At 34.9% G+C, this 19,756-nt stretch overlaps 2 protein-coding genes and 1 pseudogene across 2 annotated transcripts; 2 read left to right on the forward strand and 1 right to left on the reverse strand.

Annotated features, from left to right (window-relative positions):
- Window positions 1-1,262: 1,262 nt before the first annotated feature.
- Window positions 1,263-2,886, forward strand: LOC120120292 (phospholipase A1-Ibeta2, chloroplastic-like). Its single transcript, XM_039139952.1, has one exon. The coding sequence runs from the start codon at window positions 1,300-1,302 to the stop codon at window positions 2,884-2,886; it is 1,587 nt and encodes a 528-aa protein (XP_038995883.1). The 5' UTR covers window positions 1,263-1,299.
- A 3,912-nt stretch (window positions 2,887-6,798) lies between these two features.
- LOC120120291 lies at window positions 6,799-9,619 on the forward strand (annotated as a pseudogene).
- Window positions 9,620-10,962: 1,343 nt separating this feature from the next.
- LOC120120293 (ATP-dependent Clp protease proteolytic subunit-related protein 4, chloroplastic-like) lies at window positions 10,963-13,797 on the reverse strand. The gene is made up of 8 exons (XM_039139953.1): window positions 13,439-13,797; window positions 12,791-12,994; window positions 12,520-12,575; window positions 11,974-12,100; window positions 11,783-11,860; window positions 11,446-11,559; window positions 11,276-11,363; window positions 10,963-11,052 (listed from the first exon to the last, which is right to left on the reverse strand). The coding sequence occupies exons 1-7, from the start codon at window positions 13,706-13,708 to the stop codon at window positions 11,292-11,294; spliced, it is 921 nt and encodes a 306-aa protein (XP_038995884.1). The 5' UTR covers window positions 13,709-13,797; the 3' UTR covers window positions 10,963-11,052; window positions 11,276-11,291.
- Between the last annotated feature and the right edge of the window lie 5,959 nt (window positions 13,798-19,756).

Consider the following 19,756-nt stretch of genomic DNA (forward strand, 5'->3'; position numbering starts at 1 on the left):
TTAAACTATTAGAAAAATGAAATAAAATAAGACCCTTGATGAAATAACACGGTGTTCTAACTCGCACATGGTTTTTAGTATATTGTTGAGTACTCAATAAACTAAAATATGATGTGAAAATCAATCCAACAACCAAAATTTGGGAAGTCTAATGAGTGACAGTTTAATTTAAGATTAAAAACGACGACTTTGGGATGCAATTAAAAATTTGATAAAAATTATAATATTTTAAGTTGAACGCAACCTGAAATGTTACATTTTTACTAATATTTTCGTTTAAATTGAAAATGTTACATTCTTCAAAATGTTATATTCTTTGTAACATTTAAAGTTCAACAAAAATATTAGTAAAAAATTAACATTTTCAGTTACACTTAATCTAAAATATTATAACTTTTATCATATTTTCTATTGCACCTCAAAGTAATCATTTGTTAATATTAAATTAAGCTGAAGAGCAACATAATTAAAAAAAACACACACACACGTAATTAAAAGGGGGCAGAATCCAAGGGCCCTTTCAGTCAATTCCACTAAAAAGGGTAAATTCCTGTACCCGTACACAGAAGTTAGTACTACACCATTATGATTTATAGTTAGAGTCAACCCAACCATGGTAGAAATAAACAATGAAAAAAAAACCATTCACACAATTAAAAAGGCCATTTCAGTTAATTCAACTTTTTTAAAAAAAAAACAAAGGTTAAATTTTTTATTTAGTCACCTATTTATCTCATATTCTATTTTGATCTTTTAACTAATTTTAAAAAAAATCAAACCTAACATTACGTTTTGGTTACCCACCGTTAAAGAATATACAAAACTACTGATGTGATAATTTTTTTAATTTTTTCAATGATAATATGGCATTATCTTATGTGACATGTTAACATCATCAATAATTTTTAAACGAAGGTGACCAAAACATAACATTAAACATGATTTTGAAGAAAAAAATAGTTGAAAGATTAAAACAAAATCACAAAAATAGATGGTGACTAAATACTTAGTTTACCCAAAACAAAAATTTTAATTCTTGTCATACTTTCCTTGAACCGAGCTCAATGGGGTTTCAATATTTTCCCAGTTCCTACTTCTATCCCTCTTTTTTTAATCCTTGAAAAGATCAAATATTTTCAGTATTGCCATTGTTTGACAAATCAAATGTGGCTCTTCGTTGAAAACTTTGGCCTATAAATACATAACCCTTCTGTTTTATTGGATCCCACTCAATCTTGGCTTTGCTGTTTAAGCTCTCTTTATTCTCTCTTGAATTCTATTCGTCCTTTGCTCTTTCTCATGTGTTCCATGCAGATCGGCATAAGCACCACTCTTCCCGCTAAAAACTTGCACGTCTTCCAAGCTGGGCGGGCAAGTTTCAAGTGCCGGCAGCCATCACTTCTAAACCCTTTAACCAAACCCAATCCCTCGTCTCAAAAGCCTGCATCTTCCACTGAGTTGACTCAGCAACACCTTTCCAACCTCGAAAACCTGCTCCAGAAAAAAAACCAACCCGAGCCTAAACAAGTTACCAAGCACGCCATCGAGAACAGAGGTAGGGGTTTACTCGAAGGGCTTAATCTTTCGAGGATTTGGCCTGAAACGAAAGCCGCCGAAGAGATGTCCCCGCGTCATTTGAATAGGCTTAAACGGCTTTTATCGAAGACCATGGAGTATTCGCCCAGGAACAACCTCGGTTGTCGTTGGAGGGAATACCATGGATGCAATGATTGGTCCGGATTGCTTGACCCGCTCGATGAAAATCTAAGGCGGGAAGTGGTGAGATACGGGGAATTCGTTCAAGCTGCTTACCATGGTTTCCATTGTAACCCCGCTATGTCGACCGACGAAGCTCCGCTGCCGAGGCACGTGGCATTGCCTGATAGGTGTTATAAGGTGACCAAGAGTCTTTACGCCACCTCCTCTATCGGGTTGCCGGAATGGGTGGACGACGTGGCTCCGAATCTTGGGTGGATGACCCAACGGTCTAGTTGGATCGGGTTCGTTGCGGTTTGTGACGACAACAGGGAGATTCAACGTATGGGAAGAAGAGATATTGTTATTGCTCTACGCGGGACCGCTACGTGCATGGAATGGGCTGAAAATTTAAGAGCCCAATTGGTTTCGATCCCTGAATCGGATGATTCGACCCAAAAGGTGGAATGTGGATTCTTGAGCTTGCATAAAACGCGTGGCATTCACGTCCCGAGTTTGGCTGAATCTGTGGTTGAAGAAATGAAAAGGTTGATCCAAGCATACAAAGGTGAAACCCTTAGCATAACAATCACAGGGCATAGCCTCGGTGCTGCACTTTCTCTTTTAGTCGCAGATGAAATCAGTTCATGTGTGTCTCAAGTGCCCCCTGTCGCGGTATTTTCTTTCGGAGGTCCTCGAGTTGGTAACAAAGGTTTTGTCAATCGGCTCAACGAAAAAAATGTTAAAGTACTACGAATTGTGAACGATCAAGATTTAATCACTAGGGTTCCCGGTGCATTCATTGGAGATGGATCAAAACAGCATCAAAAAGAGAAACGAAAAAATGATAGTTTCGAAAGAGTTTTTGATGTGATTGATGATAATAATCCATGGGCATACTCTCATGTCGGAACTGAATTAAGGGTCGACACTAAGATGTCGCCCTATCTAAAACCGGATGCGGACGTGGCATGTTGTCACGATTTAGAGGCATATCTACACTTGGTTGACGGGTTTTTGTCATCTAATTGCCCTTTTAGGTCAAATGCGAAGAGAAGCTTAGTGAAATTAGTTCATGATCAAAGATCAAATATGAAACAGTTGTACACTCATAAGGCCTTGAGTTTGAACCTTGAAAGGGATAGAGTTAGGGTCCCCATTCCTAGTTGTTTACCAAGTCCATCTAGTTAAGCGTAATTAATCACCACAAAAAATTGAAAAAGCTTGCACATATGTAATATTGTGCTTGAATACGCTACTAGGTTTCACTTAGATGATTGTTTGTAATTCATTTTTTAAAATTACACACATCATCCTTATCATTTTGATAAAATTATTATTTAACTACACTTTAAAGATTGTGCTGCAATATTTTTATATTTTTTTATAAATTACAAATTGTCAAGTAAAAGTTATCTATGTATTATGTGTAATGATCTAAATTTCTAAGTCAACGTATGAGGATTGATTCGAGGGGTCTATGGACTAATGTGAGAGTGTTGTTGAAACTGTTAGGTAAAATGTGAGCCTAATCTTATGAGATTTGAGCTCGAGTGGCCATAAAAAGAAAACTTTTGATTTGAGATCAATTGAGAAGGGACCAAATGAATAATTATTCCATTGAAGGAAAATAAGGTTGAGATCTCTTAATTGTGCTTATGTCATTAGAGAAAAATAAGGGGGTAAAGATGAAAGATTTTTCACCTTTCTTCTTGTATGGATGCGTTCACAGTATTCATTAAGTATGGATGCGTTCTTATGCCTTCCTATAACTGTGTGTTTAATTAGAAACTTTTTGTCTTGTATATTTGATTAGAGAAAGAGGTTAGAGAACCTATTTGTATCAGAGGAAAATAAAAGTTTGGTGAGAGCTGAGCAAAGAACTTCATTTCGAATTTTGGATATCAATGTTGTACATTTCCAACTTTGAAATGTTTATTGAGCTTCATAGCTGTGTTGTTTTGTCTTTTCTGTATGCATATTCAGTGTTTGAGTGTTAATTCATATTTTTTTGATTTAATATGATGCTTTGTTGTTAGAAATGAGTAAGATTAATGTTAAATGCCTTGGAGACCGAATAAGGACTAAAGTAGAGTATTGAAATGGGTCTTTAGAGTCAGGGTCGTGGCAGGGTTTTCGAGGGCCCTGTACAAATTCGTATAAAGGGGCCCCTATTTTCTAGATATATTCGATTTCGGGGCATTAATAGTGACGTTTTCTTGACAAACGCCGCAATAAATCCATCTATAATGACGTTTTATCAGTAAAGCCGCAATAATAGTGGTGTTTTTTTGAAAAAACATCGCAATAGGTCTATCTATAGTGGCGTTTATTGGTAAAACGCCACTATATATTTTTTTTGGAGGCCCCATTTTTTGGGGGGCCCTGCGCGGTCGCGCAGTTTGCGCCCCCAGCCACGGCCCTGTTTAGAGTGATTCATGACCTTAAAAATGGATACTTATATACTTTGATATCGATATTGTTCTTCAGATACTGATATTGTATGAATGTGAGTAGAAATTTCGGCTAATTACTTAAGAAGTATTGATACCAATGCTTACAGTATGTGTATTGTTCATAGAGTACTGATATTGACATTAAGGTTGAGATTTCAACATGCCATTTTGATATTGATACTATCTAAAAGTATTGATACTTTAGGATTGAGTATCGATACCCTATCTTTGGTATTAATTCGTACCCACAATGTAAAAGTCAAAGTTTGATTTCTAAATAATTTAAGAGAATGATGAGTGATCAGTGATGAGAGATTAAGACTGAAGAGATGTCTAAAATGCACTAAAGGAATAAAATATCCTTGAGAGGGATAAATTATCAAAATATCAACATATACTCCACCAGACTAACTCAACTTGAAAATCACATTTCTTTATCCGAACTCGATCCAACCTCAAATTTTAGGATATAAATATGATATGATCTGACCCGATCATGTATAAAGTAATTAAGGACCTAATTAAAAAAATATAGAGATAAGAGGTATTTAGGGATCTAAAAAACTGACCCGACCTACAAAACTGATTGAAACTGAATTGAGTTAAAACTATTTGTGACATGAGGTGGTGATGATATTCGAATCTGAATTTGTGTTGACCTGAACCCGAGTTGGACATGGTAATTTTGGATTTGAACCCGACCGGCACCCAACCTAAGAACGACCTGAACATGAATTGAACCTGACCTGCATCCAATCTGATATGAATCCAAACTTGAAATTAATCTGGTAAATAACTTATATTATTCAACATGTTATTAACCTAACCTATAATTGACTCAATATGTAAATGATCCGACTTATTATTATTTGGTGAGTTAGAAGACTTAAATACCTCCAAAGCCTAATTAACAAACCAAAAAAAAATTTAATATATAATTTTATATATAAGTATTAGTTTAACAATTATTTAAAATTAAATAATCAAAATAAAAGTATAATTTAATTTCCAATCTAATTTTTCAACTAAAAAAGTTACAATATTTAATTTTAAATTTAGGTAGAAAAGCTTTTTTTCACTGTGATTTTAATACCAATAACAAAGATAAATGTATATATCCAATTATAAACCAGCGACTTGTAGGGTTAACTTCTGTAACAAGGCTTGTCTTGTTAATAAGAAGGTTGACTGTACAATCAAAATCAATTATTTATTTCTTAAAACAGCTATTTACATAAATATATCTATGATTCTTTTTACAGACTTATAAGAGTAATTAACATACTAATTTCAGTCTATTTTTATATTAAAAAGATAAAGTATATAAATGATCCCGATTATAAAGTATTATTTTGTTGAGTTTCACAATTATTTAAAGTTACTGTTTGTTTTGTTTTGTCTCCTAACTATTAAAAGTTATAAAATAATCACCGACTATTCATATATTCTAAATTTATCATTTTTCATTAAAAAATTGATTGTCTTTTGAGTTGGACGTTAATATGTTGATTGAAATATAATAAAATATGATCCTAGAATCACATGAGATGTATTTATATCGAATCTCCGTTTACATTATGTTATCGAGCCAATACTTGAAATATTATGTCGTCAAGCTGATGCTTAAAAGTGATGATAGTGCCAATAGACATCATTAAAATATAATTTTATTATATCACCTGCTCAAATGACCATTATTTTTTTATCAAAATTTATAAATTTGAAATATATGAATAATCGAGGGATTTTTTTATAACTTTTAATAATCGAGATTCAACAAAATAATATTTTATAAATAAAAGATCATTTTATAATTTTTAATAATAGAACGATCATTTTCAGGCTTTACCCTAAAAAAAACAAATCAGTAGCATTAAGTGTGTTAAACAAGGATAAACTCGGGAGTTGATCAGTCCTTACGCATACGCGAGCTTTTCTTATATTGGCCTACCCATATGCAAAACGGTAGAGAAACACACATCTCCCATGACTCCCTTCCCTTCTCCACTACTTACTAAAAAATAACTTCCATTTTCAGGTTTCAACTTCACACGATCTTCACTGTCGATTTCATTCTAATGCAAGCTTATTCCCACAGTAACCGTCCGTTTCATTTTTCTCTTTAGTCTTCCTCAAAGATTTCTGACTAAACTTTCCTCTCTATTTTAGGTTTCTATCATTTCGATCCAAATTTAAGAATCCTTTAGCGGTTTTTTAATATTAATGTTGTGATTTTTTTTTTTTTTTTGCATTCTATAGTAGCCTTTCCCGCTGATTGTCATTTATTTTCCCAGTCTTGATGCATGCTGAATATGAGTTTATTTGTCCCGTTTGGTTTACTGAAAGCTTTAAATATAGAAATATTTTATTATTGTACTCAGTTGCTGAAGAACTTAGAAGAAAATAGATTTATGAACGCATCATTACACTGTTTGGTTGAATACGGAGTTCGAGTTTTCCTTTGCTCCTCCATATCAGTTGACATAATCTTTAGTATCGGGGCATTGCTTTAGCTTCTTTCTTGGCTTGGATATTTGATTGTTGATAATAGCCTTTCTGTTTATTTTGGAAACTAAAGGTTTCACGTCCATGAGTTCCATTTACGTTTTTTTTTTCTGTTTTACGATGTTCATGGTTAGGAAATTACATAAAGTTTTTGTTAAATCTTGACTTAATTGCGGTATAACGTTATTTATGTTGTTTTATCTAGGTTTATTTTTGTGCATTTTATGACCTGAGTTGAGGTGGTTGTTTCCAATTCCCTGCTGCATAAAAACGTCAATGGTTGAAAGTGGTAGTCAGCCTGCGGGATTCTTGGAAAGTAGGCGAACTGAAAATGGTCACTCTGCCCCTACATCCAAGTATAAGCATGGTATAGTTCATGCAATTCGTGATTTTCCACCAGGGTGTGGGTGGTTGGCTGCACGAGGTGAGCAAGCAGTAATAAGGAAGGTAGTTTTTTTGTCAGAAAACCCAGTAAATGAAATTTCTGGTTTGCAGAAGGATTTTCCTCAGGCGAATATTGCTAATTCAGAAAAGGAAATTTTTCCAACAGGTGGTGTGAAATTCTATCCTGATAAGAGCAGCTTGAGAAAGACTCTAGGAAGAAAGCATTATCCACAGGGAGGAGCCACTGTTGTGAGAGACTTCCCTCCATTTTGTGGAGACAATGTTCCACCACTCAGTAAGGAGGAGCGCATGAAATGGCTTGCCTCTGTAAAGAACAAGGATATCAATTCTGTGACGTTAGTAAACAAAGAAAAGCCCTTGGAAAAGACCATATTTACTGATGTGAAACAAGTGATAGAAGCTGTTCAGGATGAAACTGCATCAGAAAGCTGTGCTTCTATGCTCCCCACAGAAGACGTTCGATCTAAACCAGAGGAGCCAGCATCTGGAAAAACAAAGAAGCAAGGTGCATATGAAGCTTCTTCTAGGAATGATAAGACCGTTGGAATGGACAATATGTTTGAAAACAGCAGCAAATCTCCTTTTGGATCTTCTCCAAATGAATTTGATAGCAAGTCAAAGGAAGCAGAGGACAAGGATTTTCAGACAAAGCTTTCTGATTCATCTGCTGTGGAGAAGCAAGTGACGGAGAAGGATCGTGAGAGTCAAGAAGTTTTATCTGACCGGTGGATTGTTCCTGGCCTCATGACCTCGGTTGCCTGGGAAAGTCACCTTGAATCCTGATCTGCCTGGTGGTTCATCTAAAAGAAAAAGAAATAAGAGCTTCACATTGCTTCAACGAGCTAAAACCAAGAAAAATTCTTCCACAAAAGGGGCTCACCAAGGACTCAACCAAGTGGTTATTTGGGATGAGGACTCATTCCATCGGGATGGGCAATACACAAATGATAATTTTGCTTGGAGATCATGTAGTAACGATATGAGTTTTCTTCCTTGCCAGATCAGTACAGGTCATCGTAATGATGCAATGACTAGTAGGACCAAAGTGAGAGAGGCATTACGCCTATTCCAAGCCATCTGTCAGATGCTCTTACAGGAAGAAGAATCAAAGTTGAAGGGAGAAGGAAAGAGTCATAGGAGGGTGGATTACCCTGCTGTAAAGATTTTCAAAGAGAAAATGAGCTACGTCAACACTGGCAAATCAATTATTGGAACAGTTCCTGGAGTTGAAGTTGGTGATGAATTTCAGTACTTTGTTGAGCTCAATATTGTTGGCCTTCATCGCCCATCTCAAGCTGGTATAGATTATGTAAAGCAAGGTGAAAGGATTCTTGCTACTAGTATTATAGCATTGGGGAGCTATGAAGATGACTTGCATAACTCTGATGTCTTGTGGTACATGGGTCACGGTGGAAATGTGATGCAAAAGGTAAGCAACCTGAAGACCAGAAGCTTCAGAGAGGAAACCTAGCTTTGGCAAATAGTAAGTTTGTGAAAAATCCAGTGAGGCTGATTCAAGGTAGAGGTAAGGCATATGTTTATGATGGACTCTATTTGGTGGTGGAGTTTAAGCAGGAACCAGGACCACATGGTAAGCTGGTTATAAATTTAAGCTGGTTAGAATTCCAGGTCAACCAGAAATTGCCTGGAGAATTGTAGGGAAATCTAAAGTGCGGGAAGGGTTTTGTGTCCATGATATCTCAAATGGAAAGGAGATAATTCCCATTTCTGCTATAAACACCATAGACGCTGAAAAAACTCCTACATTTGTGTATGTACCCCGCATGATATATCCTGATTGGTGCCACCGTACTCCTTCCAAAGGCTGCAATTGTATCAATGGGTGTTCACAATCTGCAAAATGTTCATGTGTGATGAAAAATGGAGGAGATATCCCATATAACCATAATGGTGCCATTGTTCTGCCTAAGCCCCTTGTCTATGAATGTGGTCCTAGTTGCAAGTGTCCTGCTTCTTGCTACAATAGAGTCAGTCAACATGGCATAAGATTTCAGTTTGAAATCTTTAAAACAAAATCAAAGGGCTGGGGTGTTAGATCCCTGAATTCAATCCCTTCTGGAAGTTTTATCTGTGAGTATACTGGAGAGCTCATCGAGGATAAGGAAGCTGAAAAAAGAATAGGGCATGATGAGTATCTATTTGATATAGGAAATAATTACAGTGACAGTTCGCTCTGGAATTATCTTTCAACACTAATGCATGATGGACATTCAATTTTCAACAAGTTGTTCCAGACAGTGGTTTCACGATTGATGCAGCACGGTTTGGCAATATGGGGAGATTCTTAAACCATAGTTGTTCACCTAAATTGTATGCACAAAATGTTCTTTATGATCATGATGACAATTGACAAGAGAATCCCACACATAATGCTCTTTGCTTCTGAGAATATTCCTGCCTTGCAAGAGTTGACTTACCATTACAATTATATGGTAGATCAGGTTCATGATGAGAATGGTGATATAAAAAGGAAAAATTGCTATTGTGGCTCTTCAAAGTGCACTGGTAGGCTGTATTAATGCAGGCCTCTATGAACTCTTTGGATACCTAATGAAGAGATGACCTTTTGAAGTGTATGTATCTTTCCCCCTCGCAACTTGTAAAAGTTTTGAGGTATTTATTCTCATAGTAATAGCTAAATATGAATATGCTAAGTCTTTTTGTACGTGTACATGAAATTACTGTTGTTTTTGGTTTTGATTTTGCTGCTCGTGATCATCTTTTGTAAACATATTGTTTATGAATGTGCATTGTCCACAAACTCTGATCAATACTCAGATCATATGTCAGCTTTTGGGCACAAACATTACACAATAATCATGGTAGCACTATCGCCTTCATGTCATTGTCCGTTAATGCTAATTCAGAGTTGTTCTAATCCATGGCAAGTCCTCTTTTTTTGTGTAAATTGAACTCCCAAGGATTCTATTGGATTTAAAGCATTATCATGCATAAACTATTTTAGTTTGCTTCATTTGTGCACCACATTGATGTGGATTTGGCTCCTGACGATTTTACCTGGATAGGTTCCGGCATAAAGCTTAATCTGCAGCTCATGTTACCAGTAGCTAATATTTCTGCTTCTTATTTTTGCAGGCATTGCAACATACGCTTCATGCTGGTATTCTTCATGCTTCTGAAGATTAGATCAATGGCATCCCTCGCTGGTTTGGATTAATTTTCTCAAAATGGTTTGGTGATTTTGTTATTCACAGGCGGTCTTAGAATGCAAATTTTTGGCAGAATGCTTCTAGGATGCATGTGAAGGAGCTAATTGTAGTTTTTGATGATGCAATTTAGTGATTTTGATGTAGCTGTACAGAGTAATCTGAAAAAAAAAAGTGGAATACAAAAATTGATAATGAAAAATCATAAATTTACTTATGAACTCTGATGGACTGCAATTTGGTACAAGAATTTGTTCTAGTTTTTATTAATTCTCACATATTACTAATTATGTTAGGTTTTTTTTATTACATAAACAATTATATTTTTATATTTGAGCTGGCAAAGCTGTAAGCCTCGAGTATCAGGCAAGAACGCAATCCCCAGATTGCATTGGAATATTGAATAGTTTTTTCCCTATAATTATCATTATATAAAATGAAGGTTACTTTGTCATTATTTAATTTATCAGTTGACTGATAAGAATTGCCCATAATATTGGTGAATCAAACATTATAATTTTATCATAAAAATCTAAGATTACACCTTATAATCTTAAGTAATAAGAATCAAATGCAGCAAGCTCTTCATGAGAAAGTGAAGGGAAAAACACAAAAATTCAATTGCAATTATATTTGTGATAAACAAACTAAAAGTACAATTTGTTGATTTTAATTTATGCTACAAAAGGATGCGACAACATATCCATGCCGACTATGACTCCCATTTCGTTTGCTATTTCTCCCCGACAAAGCACACACAGTTCTCAGCTTCTATTGTCACCCTTTAAATGCAGCCTATACTTCTGCAGTAAACATATTAAGGAAGCTATTACAAAAAAGGGGGAACGATAATTCTTTTGTCATCCATAGTTTTCCAATAAAAACCTTTATAAAATAAATCATTTCATTCGCGAGTTACAATATCACACAAAATAGCACAGCTACATCATGGTATCTTTGGATGTCTAGAACACAAAACACGCAATGTAATGAATCAAACAATTCAAGCAAAAACATAATTTCTACCTGAGCAAATTTATGGTCAGATAAGTTGTGCCTTTTTAAGGTCGGACACAACACCACGGTCTTCAGTACCCCTTTCATTGTATAATACCTGCAGAATATAATTGGGAACATGTAGTTCAGAAATGCATGACAACTAGTACAGAACAATAACTACTTCCAAGTAAAAGTACCTTATCTATGATGCCATATTCAACTGCTTCACTGGGGCTAAAATATTTTGGACGCCTTATATCTTCCTCGATCTGCTCGGTTGATTTTCCCATGTGTTTTGCGTAGAGTTTAACCTTGAGTATATATATAAAAGCATGCAGTTCTATTAGCCCAAATTTGGAAGACAAATCCAATAGCAAAATTTGTAAAGTCAGTTTTAATGAGTAAATTTATAACCAATATACAGTCTACAGTTTAGCAAGCCAACCCAAAGCTGTTTTAGACAGAACCATGGAGTTTTCAAATGTAAGTTCGGTGAATTATCAGAATCCTTAACCAAGTAAATTATTTTCTTACCAACTCTGTTTTCACATTCTTAACTTCCTTTCTTGCAAGGTCAACATCTGTTGCTTGACCTTGAAATCTAGCAATTGGCTGCAAAGCGATAGAGGGAAAAGAAAATAATAAACATTTATGTCAAATGCATCCAACATAGTTGAAAAAATTGATAGTTTAGAGCACAAGAGATCCACTGTCCAACAACTAACCTGCCTTATCATTATTGTAGATGAAGGAAGAGCAGAACGATTTCCTGTTGCACCAGCAGCTAAAAGTAATGCAGCTTCTCCCCAAGCATTACCGACACACAGAGTAAAAATAGGAGGCTTAACATAACTGCAGGAAAAGAAAGTATTCAGAACCACAAAAAGATAAAGCTAGGAAAGACGAGGATGTACAGAGGTCTGTGGAACACATTCAGAAATGTTTCCAAGCTTACAGCAGGTAGTATCTACTTAGGGTCTAGGAAGAAGAAAATCTGCAAGTAGCTAGGCCTCATCATGCAGAACAAAAATACTGCTATAGAAATGTGTAAGGTTTAAAGGCCCTATCATCATTCACAAAGAATAATGCATTCACTATTTATCAATAGTTGATGCAGCTGGTGTTTGACATTGAAACCACCACATTGAATACAGGAAGAGAATTCAGATCATTCCAACACTTGATGAACGCATATATTGTGCAGCTCATAAAACAAGCCAATTCTGAAATAGATTATGAGTTAAAAAGTGAAAACTGAAAAGTATGATTACCCCATAACATCATAGATTGCAAGAGCCTCAGTCTCATAACCCAGCTTCTCACCACCCTGAAAAAAGTGAAAATCCTATTAGTAACGATAGAAAAGGGGAGCAAATAAATGCAACAATTTAGTATCTTAATAAAGCAAAAGAAAATCTAAACATAAGTTTTCATTTCTTGGCATTCATTTAGCATCCAATGTCAATTATGATGCCAATAATCACAGAAAATACTACATTTATGGCTCCAGAATGCGGCCAATTTCCAGTAAGAAAATGATACCTTGGTTGTTCCAGTGGAGTTTATGTACAAATAAATAGGCTTCTGCTCATCTTCATACTGAAGGTAAAGAAACTCAGCCAGTATCAACTCTGTGACAGAAGGAACAAGCGACATTCCCAAGTAAACTATCCGATTCTTGTATAAATATGATGCCAAGTCCGGTGGAGGTTGCTCCCATGCACTTCCCCTTGAAAACGGAATAACCTATCCACAAAATTCCAGGCGAGCACATAACAAATTAATTTACTTAATTGCACCCTTGTCTGATCTCATAATTGATCAAACTTAATCTTAGATAAGGCAACTTAACTATCATATGATACTCCAATTTAAAATAAAAGCTGCCTACATCACTAAAAACTAAGATTAGAATTAGTGATAATAACCTATCCACGAAAATTCCAGGCAAACACAAAAAATATCCAATTGTTCCCTTATCTATTCTCATAGTTTATCGAACTCAGTCTAAGATGGGGAACTCAACTGGCATATAATTCTCTAGTTTCGATTAAGAACTAAGATTAGAATTAACGATAATTCAGCATTATTATTAAAAAAAAGATGCCTACTTTACGACTAATAAACGGTTGAAAACCCTAGATAAGTTAAGTAAGGTAGTTTAGATGAAATTAAAAAATTTGAAAGTACCATGGTGACGACCCCACGTTTGGGCTTGGAGCGGGAGAGAGTAGCTGGGTTGAGAGAGTCGGGTCGTAGCTTGAATCCGGATAAATCTCCAGCGACGCTTCCAACGGCGCGAAAGGGAGAGAGGAAGTTGGTGGAGAGAGAAGCTCGGAGGGAAGTAGACGGAGAAGACGTTAGGGTGCGGTTAGGGTTTGCAATTCGAGCGGTAGTTGGTGGTGATAGCATGGGCGCGTGGACGGCGAAGCTTGATGCGGCTGCAGTTGCGACCTCCATTGATGGCTATAGTGCTTCGAGAGAGCAGGGTTTCAGAAAATGAGAGTCGAGGGCGAGGGCCTAGTTGAAAACTTGAAATATAGATGGGAGGAACTGATAACTCGGAACAAATCCGATAAGTCTCTAGTGATGGTTTGGAATTTGGATTAGCCCGAAAGGTTTTTTTGGGTAAATTACATCTAAAATCACTAATGTTTCGTATAATATTTTTACTATTAAAATTTAAAAATAAATTAAATAAGTAAATTATAATAACTAATATTTGAATAATTTTTATTTCAATAAAGTAAATCGGTAATTCACCGTTAACCATAGTTAATACATTAACAAAATGTAGACCCCAAATTTTTATCCTCATCCCAGTGACCATCTCATCTAAGCTTGAACAACTTGCATTCAAAGTGTCGCTGCCCCAGAGCATTAATGCTTGTTTCCTACCAATGCCTACAGATGCATGTGAGATATAATCCAAAGTATGATCACATTACAAATTGCTATTTTTTTATGTAAAACTATGTAAGAAAATGGCTATAAAAAGCCGAATGAAAATGTAATACAGGGGCAGAGGTTTTAATCAATAAAAATATAGTAAAAAAAATTTTCAGCAATTCGAATCCAAAACCAAAAGCAAAAATTCCAAGGTATTCTAGTAGATTTTACGCTTTGTTTATGTGCTAACATTTTAAATTATAATTTCGTTTTTAGTTTTCTTATAAATATTACGATTACCTAAAGAAAATAAATAGATCGGGATTCGAAATTTACCTCAAACGGAGTAGTATGGCCACCCATAGGGTGGTCGAGACGTTATTAACTCCGGTTGACCGGAGATCCGCTCGCCGCAGCCAGAGTTTGGAGCATTTGAGGAGATATCAGCATTGAAGAAATGAAAGAAATGGAATCTGGTTCACATGAAGAAGAGAGACAAGAAAGATATTAAGCTTAAATTGTTTTGGTTAAACTACTTGTCAGGCCACTAATTTTTATAAGCATTATGTATTGTTCGCACATTTTAATGGTTAAATCACGTATAAGGTCCTCGTTTTCAACGTATTTTGTGCTTTGGTCCTATCAGGGTAAAATTATCTTTATGCTCTCTTATTGTAATGTCTTTTGCACTCTGGTCATATAGTTTGTTATGTGTTTCGAATATGCATATTAATTTTAAAAATTTTCAAATTTAGTCACTGTTTATTTTTATTTAGTTATTGTCTTTTGTTTTATTGTATTTTAATTCATATAATTAGATTTTATTATAATTTAAGCCACTGTATTTATTTAAAATTGATTGTTTAAGATCTTATTTGTTCATATTTATTAGGTCTTTTTAGTTTTTATTAATACTATTTTAATCCTTTAATTTTTTATTTGTGTTATTTTAGTACTTTAATTTTTTTCCTTTTACTATTTAATCCCTTAAGTTTCTGACTTTTCTCTTTCATCTCATTTCTATAATTAATTTGATTTATGAATTTTAATTATTTCCATTTTATTTTTTATTTTTTTTTAATTTTCTTTCATTCCTTTTATTTATTTATTTACTTTTTTTATTTCGATCTTAATTCTAACTTTTTTTGTTTTTGTTAGTTTTATTTTTTTGTAAACTTTATTTATGATTTTTTAGGATAATTTTAATCAATCAAAGGTAAGTAATTTGAATCGAAATCTCTAAATTTTAATTTTAATTTAATTTTCGTAATTAAGACAACCGATAAATTAAATGGTACCGAAAGGGCAGTTCAAGGGTGCTAATCCTTCCTTGATTGTAACCAACTCCCTAACCCGATATATTTTTGGTAAAACGCAAATCAGGTAAGATTGTATCCGATCAACCTAAAAATATTTTTAAATGATCGGTGGCAACTCTTAATATTTTATTTCAAGTTGAAGCCAAATTCTGGGCCCACCCGAAAGGAGGTGGCGACAACTTGGCGACTCCGCTGGGGACAAGTAAGTGAGTCAGGCCATAATTAATTTTCGGTTATCTTTTTAAGCGAACATAAAAATTTAAGTTTTAATTTATCTATTCGCTTCTAATTATTTATCTTTGGTTATTTTTTAAATAAATAGTTGTACTGACATTTTTCTCAATGATTTAAGATTATCAAAATTTTATCTCAAGCTCTATACCCGAGCTCCGAACCCTATTTAAGTGGAGGTGAAAGCGACGCATTCGTGAGAATTTGTTCTCCGTGCGGGCTTAGCAAGTAACCTTCGAGATTCATATATCTTATGTCTTCGTGTGAATTTATTCGCCATGCGGGCATAAGGGAATGTGTTCTCTCGAGTTTAACTTAGTCCACACAAGCTTGTAATGGGCTTAGGACTAAGGGTCTGGCAAGCCCAAGGGGAACCGACAAGGAGAACTCGGGTACCTTTTTAGAACCTAAACCGGGAGACTATGGAGAATTAGAGCCTACCCCAAAACCTCATTCCAAATCCTAGGCTACTTTCTTTCCTGTTTTACTTTATGTTCAAAGCATGCGAATTAGACAAATATGTGGTTAGGATTTGTTTGAAATTAGCATGCAGGATAGATCATATCCGGGTAGGAATAATAAGCATGTAGGGTAGATAACATATGGGGTAGGACTTTTATTTTCATAATTGTTTTGATTATTATCTTTATCTTACTAACTCTTTTTATTTTTGTTCTCTTTTATTTTATTTTCATCATTTGCATCATTTAAAAGAGGTGTTGATCTACAAAAACGTGTTCGTTAAACGTAAATAGTTTGCATTAATGGACAAAGGGGTTATAATACAAGAGATGAAAATGTAGAAGACAGTCTACAAGGTGACTATATGCCACATTCAATCCAGAAGACGTGATGCCCACAATTGAAGAGTATATCACTATGTGCATTATAAATGACTCAGAATGAACCGGGTCTACATTAAGCACAATGAAAGTCTATATTTGAAGAACTGACTGGTAGAAATTACAGGGGCAAGATGAAGGTTACTGATCTTGGGAGTCCTTTCAAAGACAACAATGGAAAAACGATAGCTGAAATTGGAGACCATTGCTGAAGAATTCAAGAAACATACAAATGAACTTCACATAAGTCCTATCAATTGAGGGCTCCAATGACGTATTCGTTGGGAACATGTTCAACAAAAGACAAATGCTAGAGATGTAGTCATTCGAGACTTCTTGGACCAATACAAAAAGCAACTCAACATTTGCACAGTCCATCCAGAGAAGTCGGAGCGGGTCGACAGATTATTCAATCGGTGACAAAAGAAGGCAGAAGACTAGTCAACATGTCTGAAGTTGTCAGGATATTTTTGTCTATTAAAAGATAAAACACTTTTGTCCCCAATAAGGATTATTTATAATAACAAACATGTTTTCGGATCAATGCCTTGAGCATTTCATGCATTTTGCATCTACATTTCATTTTTAAGCATTTTCATAAACATTAAATTTCTTCATGGAGGATTCGATGCAGTATTCTTAATCACGTGACACCACATGGAAGAAAGATTTTAACAATTAAAATTGAAATCAGTACATTGGGAGCCTTATCAACTGATTGTATAGCCAAGCCTTCCAGGATGATCTGAGAAAAGAGTCTCTATATTCTAAGGGCTACGATGTTGAAGCTGTGTATAGTTACCACATAGGAAGCTCCAGACATTCCTCTAATAACTGTAAAGCACTGAAGCGCAGGATTCAAAACTTGATGGATTCAGGAGCATGGATAATCGAACAAAAGGACATTGCATCTACCATTTGCACTGAGAGGTTTTGTTTGAACACGTTTTTGATCTTTCATATTTGTTTAATCTTCTAAACGACTGAATTTATGCTACCTTCTAAGGTGAAATAATTGAGCAAATTTTAATATTTAGTTCTTCGAATATTAAATGAATTAAGGATTATTTTAACTCTTCAAGAATTATATATTTTTGACATATGGCAAGATCAAACCTTTCTTATCCTGTTAAAAAACAAATAAAAAAATCCCTCGATTCTTTACCTAGAATAATCCATGGAAAGTCATATCGATATATTTGAGTCAATAAAGTCACACTATCGTCTTTTTAGACGCAATAATGACATCCTTATACCAATAAAACCTGCAGACGTTGAAATGTTCACTTGAACATGAACCTTCATACCAAAATAAATAATATGGGGCATCTCGAAGCAATCTTCTGAGGACAAGCCTGAGCAATTGAGGCATGTTGGGAGAAAGAAGCAGAAAGGAGAATTACCTCGAAATAATTCTATCATGCATTAATTACATTGTTTTCATGTGAATAAAACTTAATCCTGAAAATCTATCCCCTGGGGATATCTCTTCTGCGAGGAATTTTGTGTATAAGATGATGAACGGCTTTGTTTCATTTATCCATATATATATATATATATATATATATCCCTTGTTGACCCTTTTTTAGCCTATAATATTTTTTCTGATTCAACCCTAACCAAGGATCACCCTCCACACTAGGGGGCAAGGTGGAAGAAATCTGCTTACATGAGTAAAGACGTCAATCTAAAGGAGATACCAAAAGGTGAACCAAATGTCAAGTGCGAATATCCAATAAAAAACAAATAAAAGGGACAAGAATCGACTCAAATGACACATCAAGCATCAAATTATGAGATTGATCAAGCAAAATTATTCCAGAATTACTTCACTCGAAGATCATAGAGCATCAGGAGAGACATATACGAGCAGATTCAAACTGAGCAAGACAGGAATGAAGGCATCAGAATAAATTGATCATTGGTTTAATACCCTGAAACACTTGTTTGAGCCTATTTATCCTTTTCTTTCATAACCATGAACCATGACCTACGTTACGTGCCTTAAAAGTCCCTTCTAATCATACATGGATTTCTGAACAGAAGAGACTATCTTCAGATTTCATCCCGCACATCAGAATTAATCTTTATTTGCAAAGGTTTTCTAAAATATTTAATGCATGATAGAGAAAATATCAAAGCGGGTTCAGGACGTAAATTCTGAATAACGTCTTGAAACCAAATGAGGGTTCGTGTTGAAAACCTAAAAAGACAGCTCGAATATAAAAATAGTACAGTTGAGGCGATCACACAAATTCTTTGATAAGACATCGCACAATCCGAGAGTTACCATGAAGGTAGGGAGTCGGAAAACACTTCCAGTAGAGGAGCATACAAGCTACTCCATCAAACCTTTGAGCATCAATGTCAAACCTTTGACTAAACACAATAACCTGAGACTTTTTTTTATCCTTTCCTTAACCATTTCCCAAAGATAGCTTTGATCTTGACCTTGTCAAATAGCTATAATTTATTGAAGGATTAACAATATAATTAATTCTTTGATGTCCAATGAACTCTAGTTTTATGATTCATCTCAATTATGAAACCGAGAAAAGGGTAATATTTTCAAAACTTTTGATTAAACATTTTTCAAAACTCTTCTAATTGATACTTTCAGAACTTTTGAAAATAAAAGAAGAAGAAAAAACATTTTTCAAACAAGACAATCTCTCTAGAGTGGATCTTGGTATTTGATATGTGGCTCTCAGACACAAAGCTCATGTTTAGAATCAGTGCTGAAGCAAGCAATGAGGAACAATGGGGTATCTTTAAAGATTCAATAGTAAATATTGGGGCATATTTGGAGATTCAACATTGAATATTGGGGCATATTTGGGGATTCAACATCCTGATGCAAACGATCAGATCTTCTGAAGGCATTTCCTCTATATGTAGGAACAAGCAGACAAAGTACAAAGAGATAAAACTAATTCATGTTGCATGCATCTTAGACATACTTAAGATCATCACATTCATCATTTTTTATACATATTTTTTGCAGCTTTTAGAGTCAAGTTTCAACTTCAAGAAGAAAGATACTCGATTCAAAAGCACATTCAGAAATTGATGGTGGATACTCAACTACACAGCGAATGAGCTTCTGTCAACAAATAACTTTCCAATTTCATTAAGAGTCAACTTCAACTTCACAGCAAAGGATATTTTACTCAACAAACAATTTTCCAAATTTCATTCAGAGTCAATTTCAACTTCACAGCGAAGGA

This window comes from Hibiscus syriacus, unplaced genomic scaffold (assembly GCF_006381635.1).
Source record: "Hibiscus syriacus cultivar Baekdansim isolate YM2019G1 unplaced genomic scaffold, ASM638163v2 tig00110338_pilon, whole genome shotgun sequence".
Taxonomy (NCBI): domain Eukaryota; kingdom Viridiplantae; phylum Streptophyta; class Magnoliopsida; order Malvales; family Malvaceae; genus Hibiscus; species Hibiscus syriacus.

Coding starts and splice junctions, on each gene's coding strand:
- LOC120120292 (XM_039139952.1), top strand. CDS start 1,300: ATGTGTTCCATGCAGATCGGCATAAGCACCACTCTTCCCGCTAAAAAC.
- LOC120120293 (XM_039139953.1), bottom strand. CDS start 13,708: ATGGAGGTCGCAACTGCAGCCGCATCAAGCTTCGCCGTCCACGCGCCC. Junction 12,576..12,790: donor ACTCCACTGGAACAACCAAG/GTATCATTTTCT, acceptor CACTTTTTTCAG/GGTGGTGAGAAGCTGGGTTA. Junction 12,101..12,519: donor GCAATCTATGATGTTATGGG/GTAATCATACTT, acceptor CTTTTCCTGCAG/TTATGTTAAGCCTCCTATTT.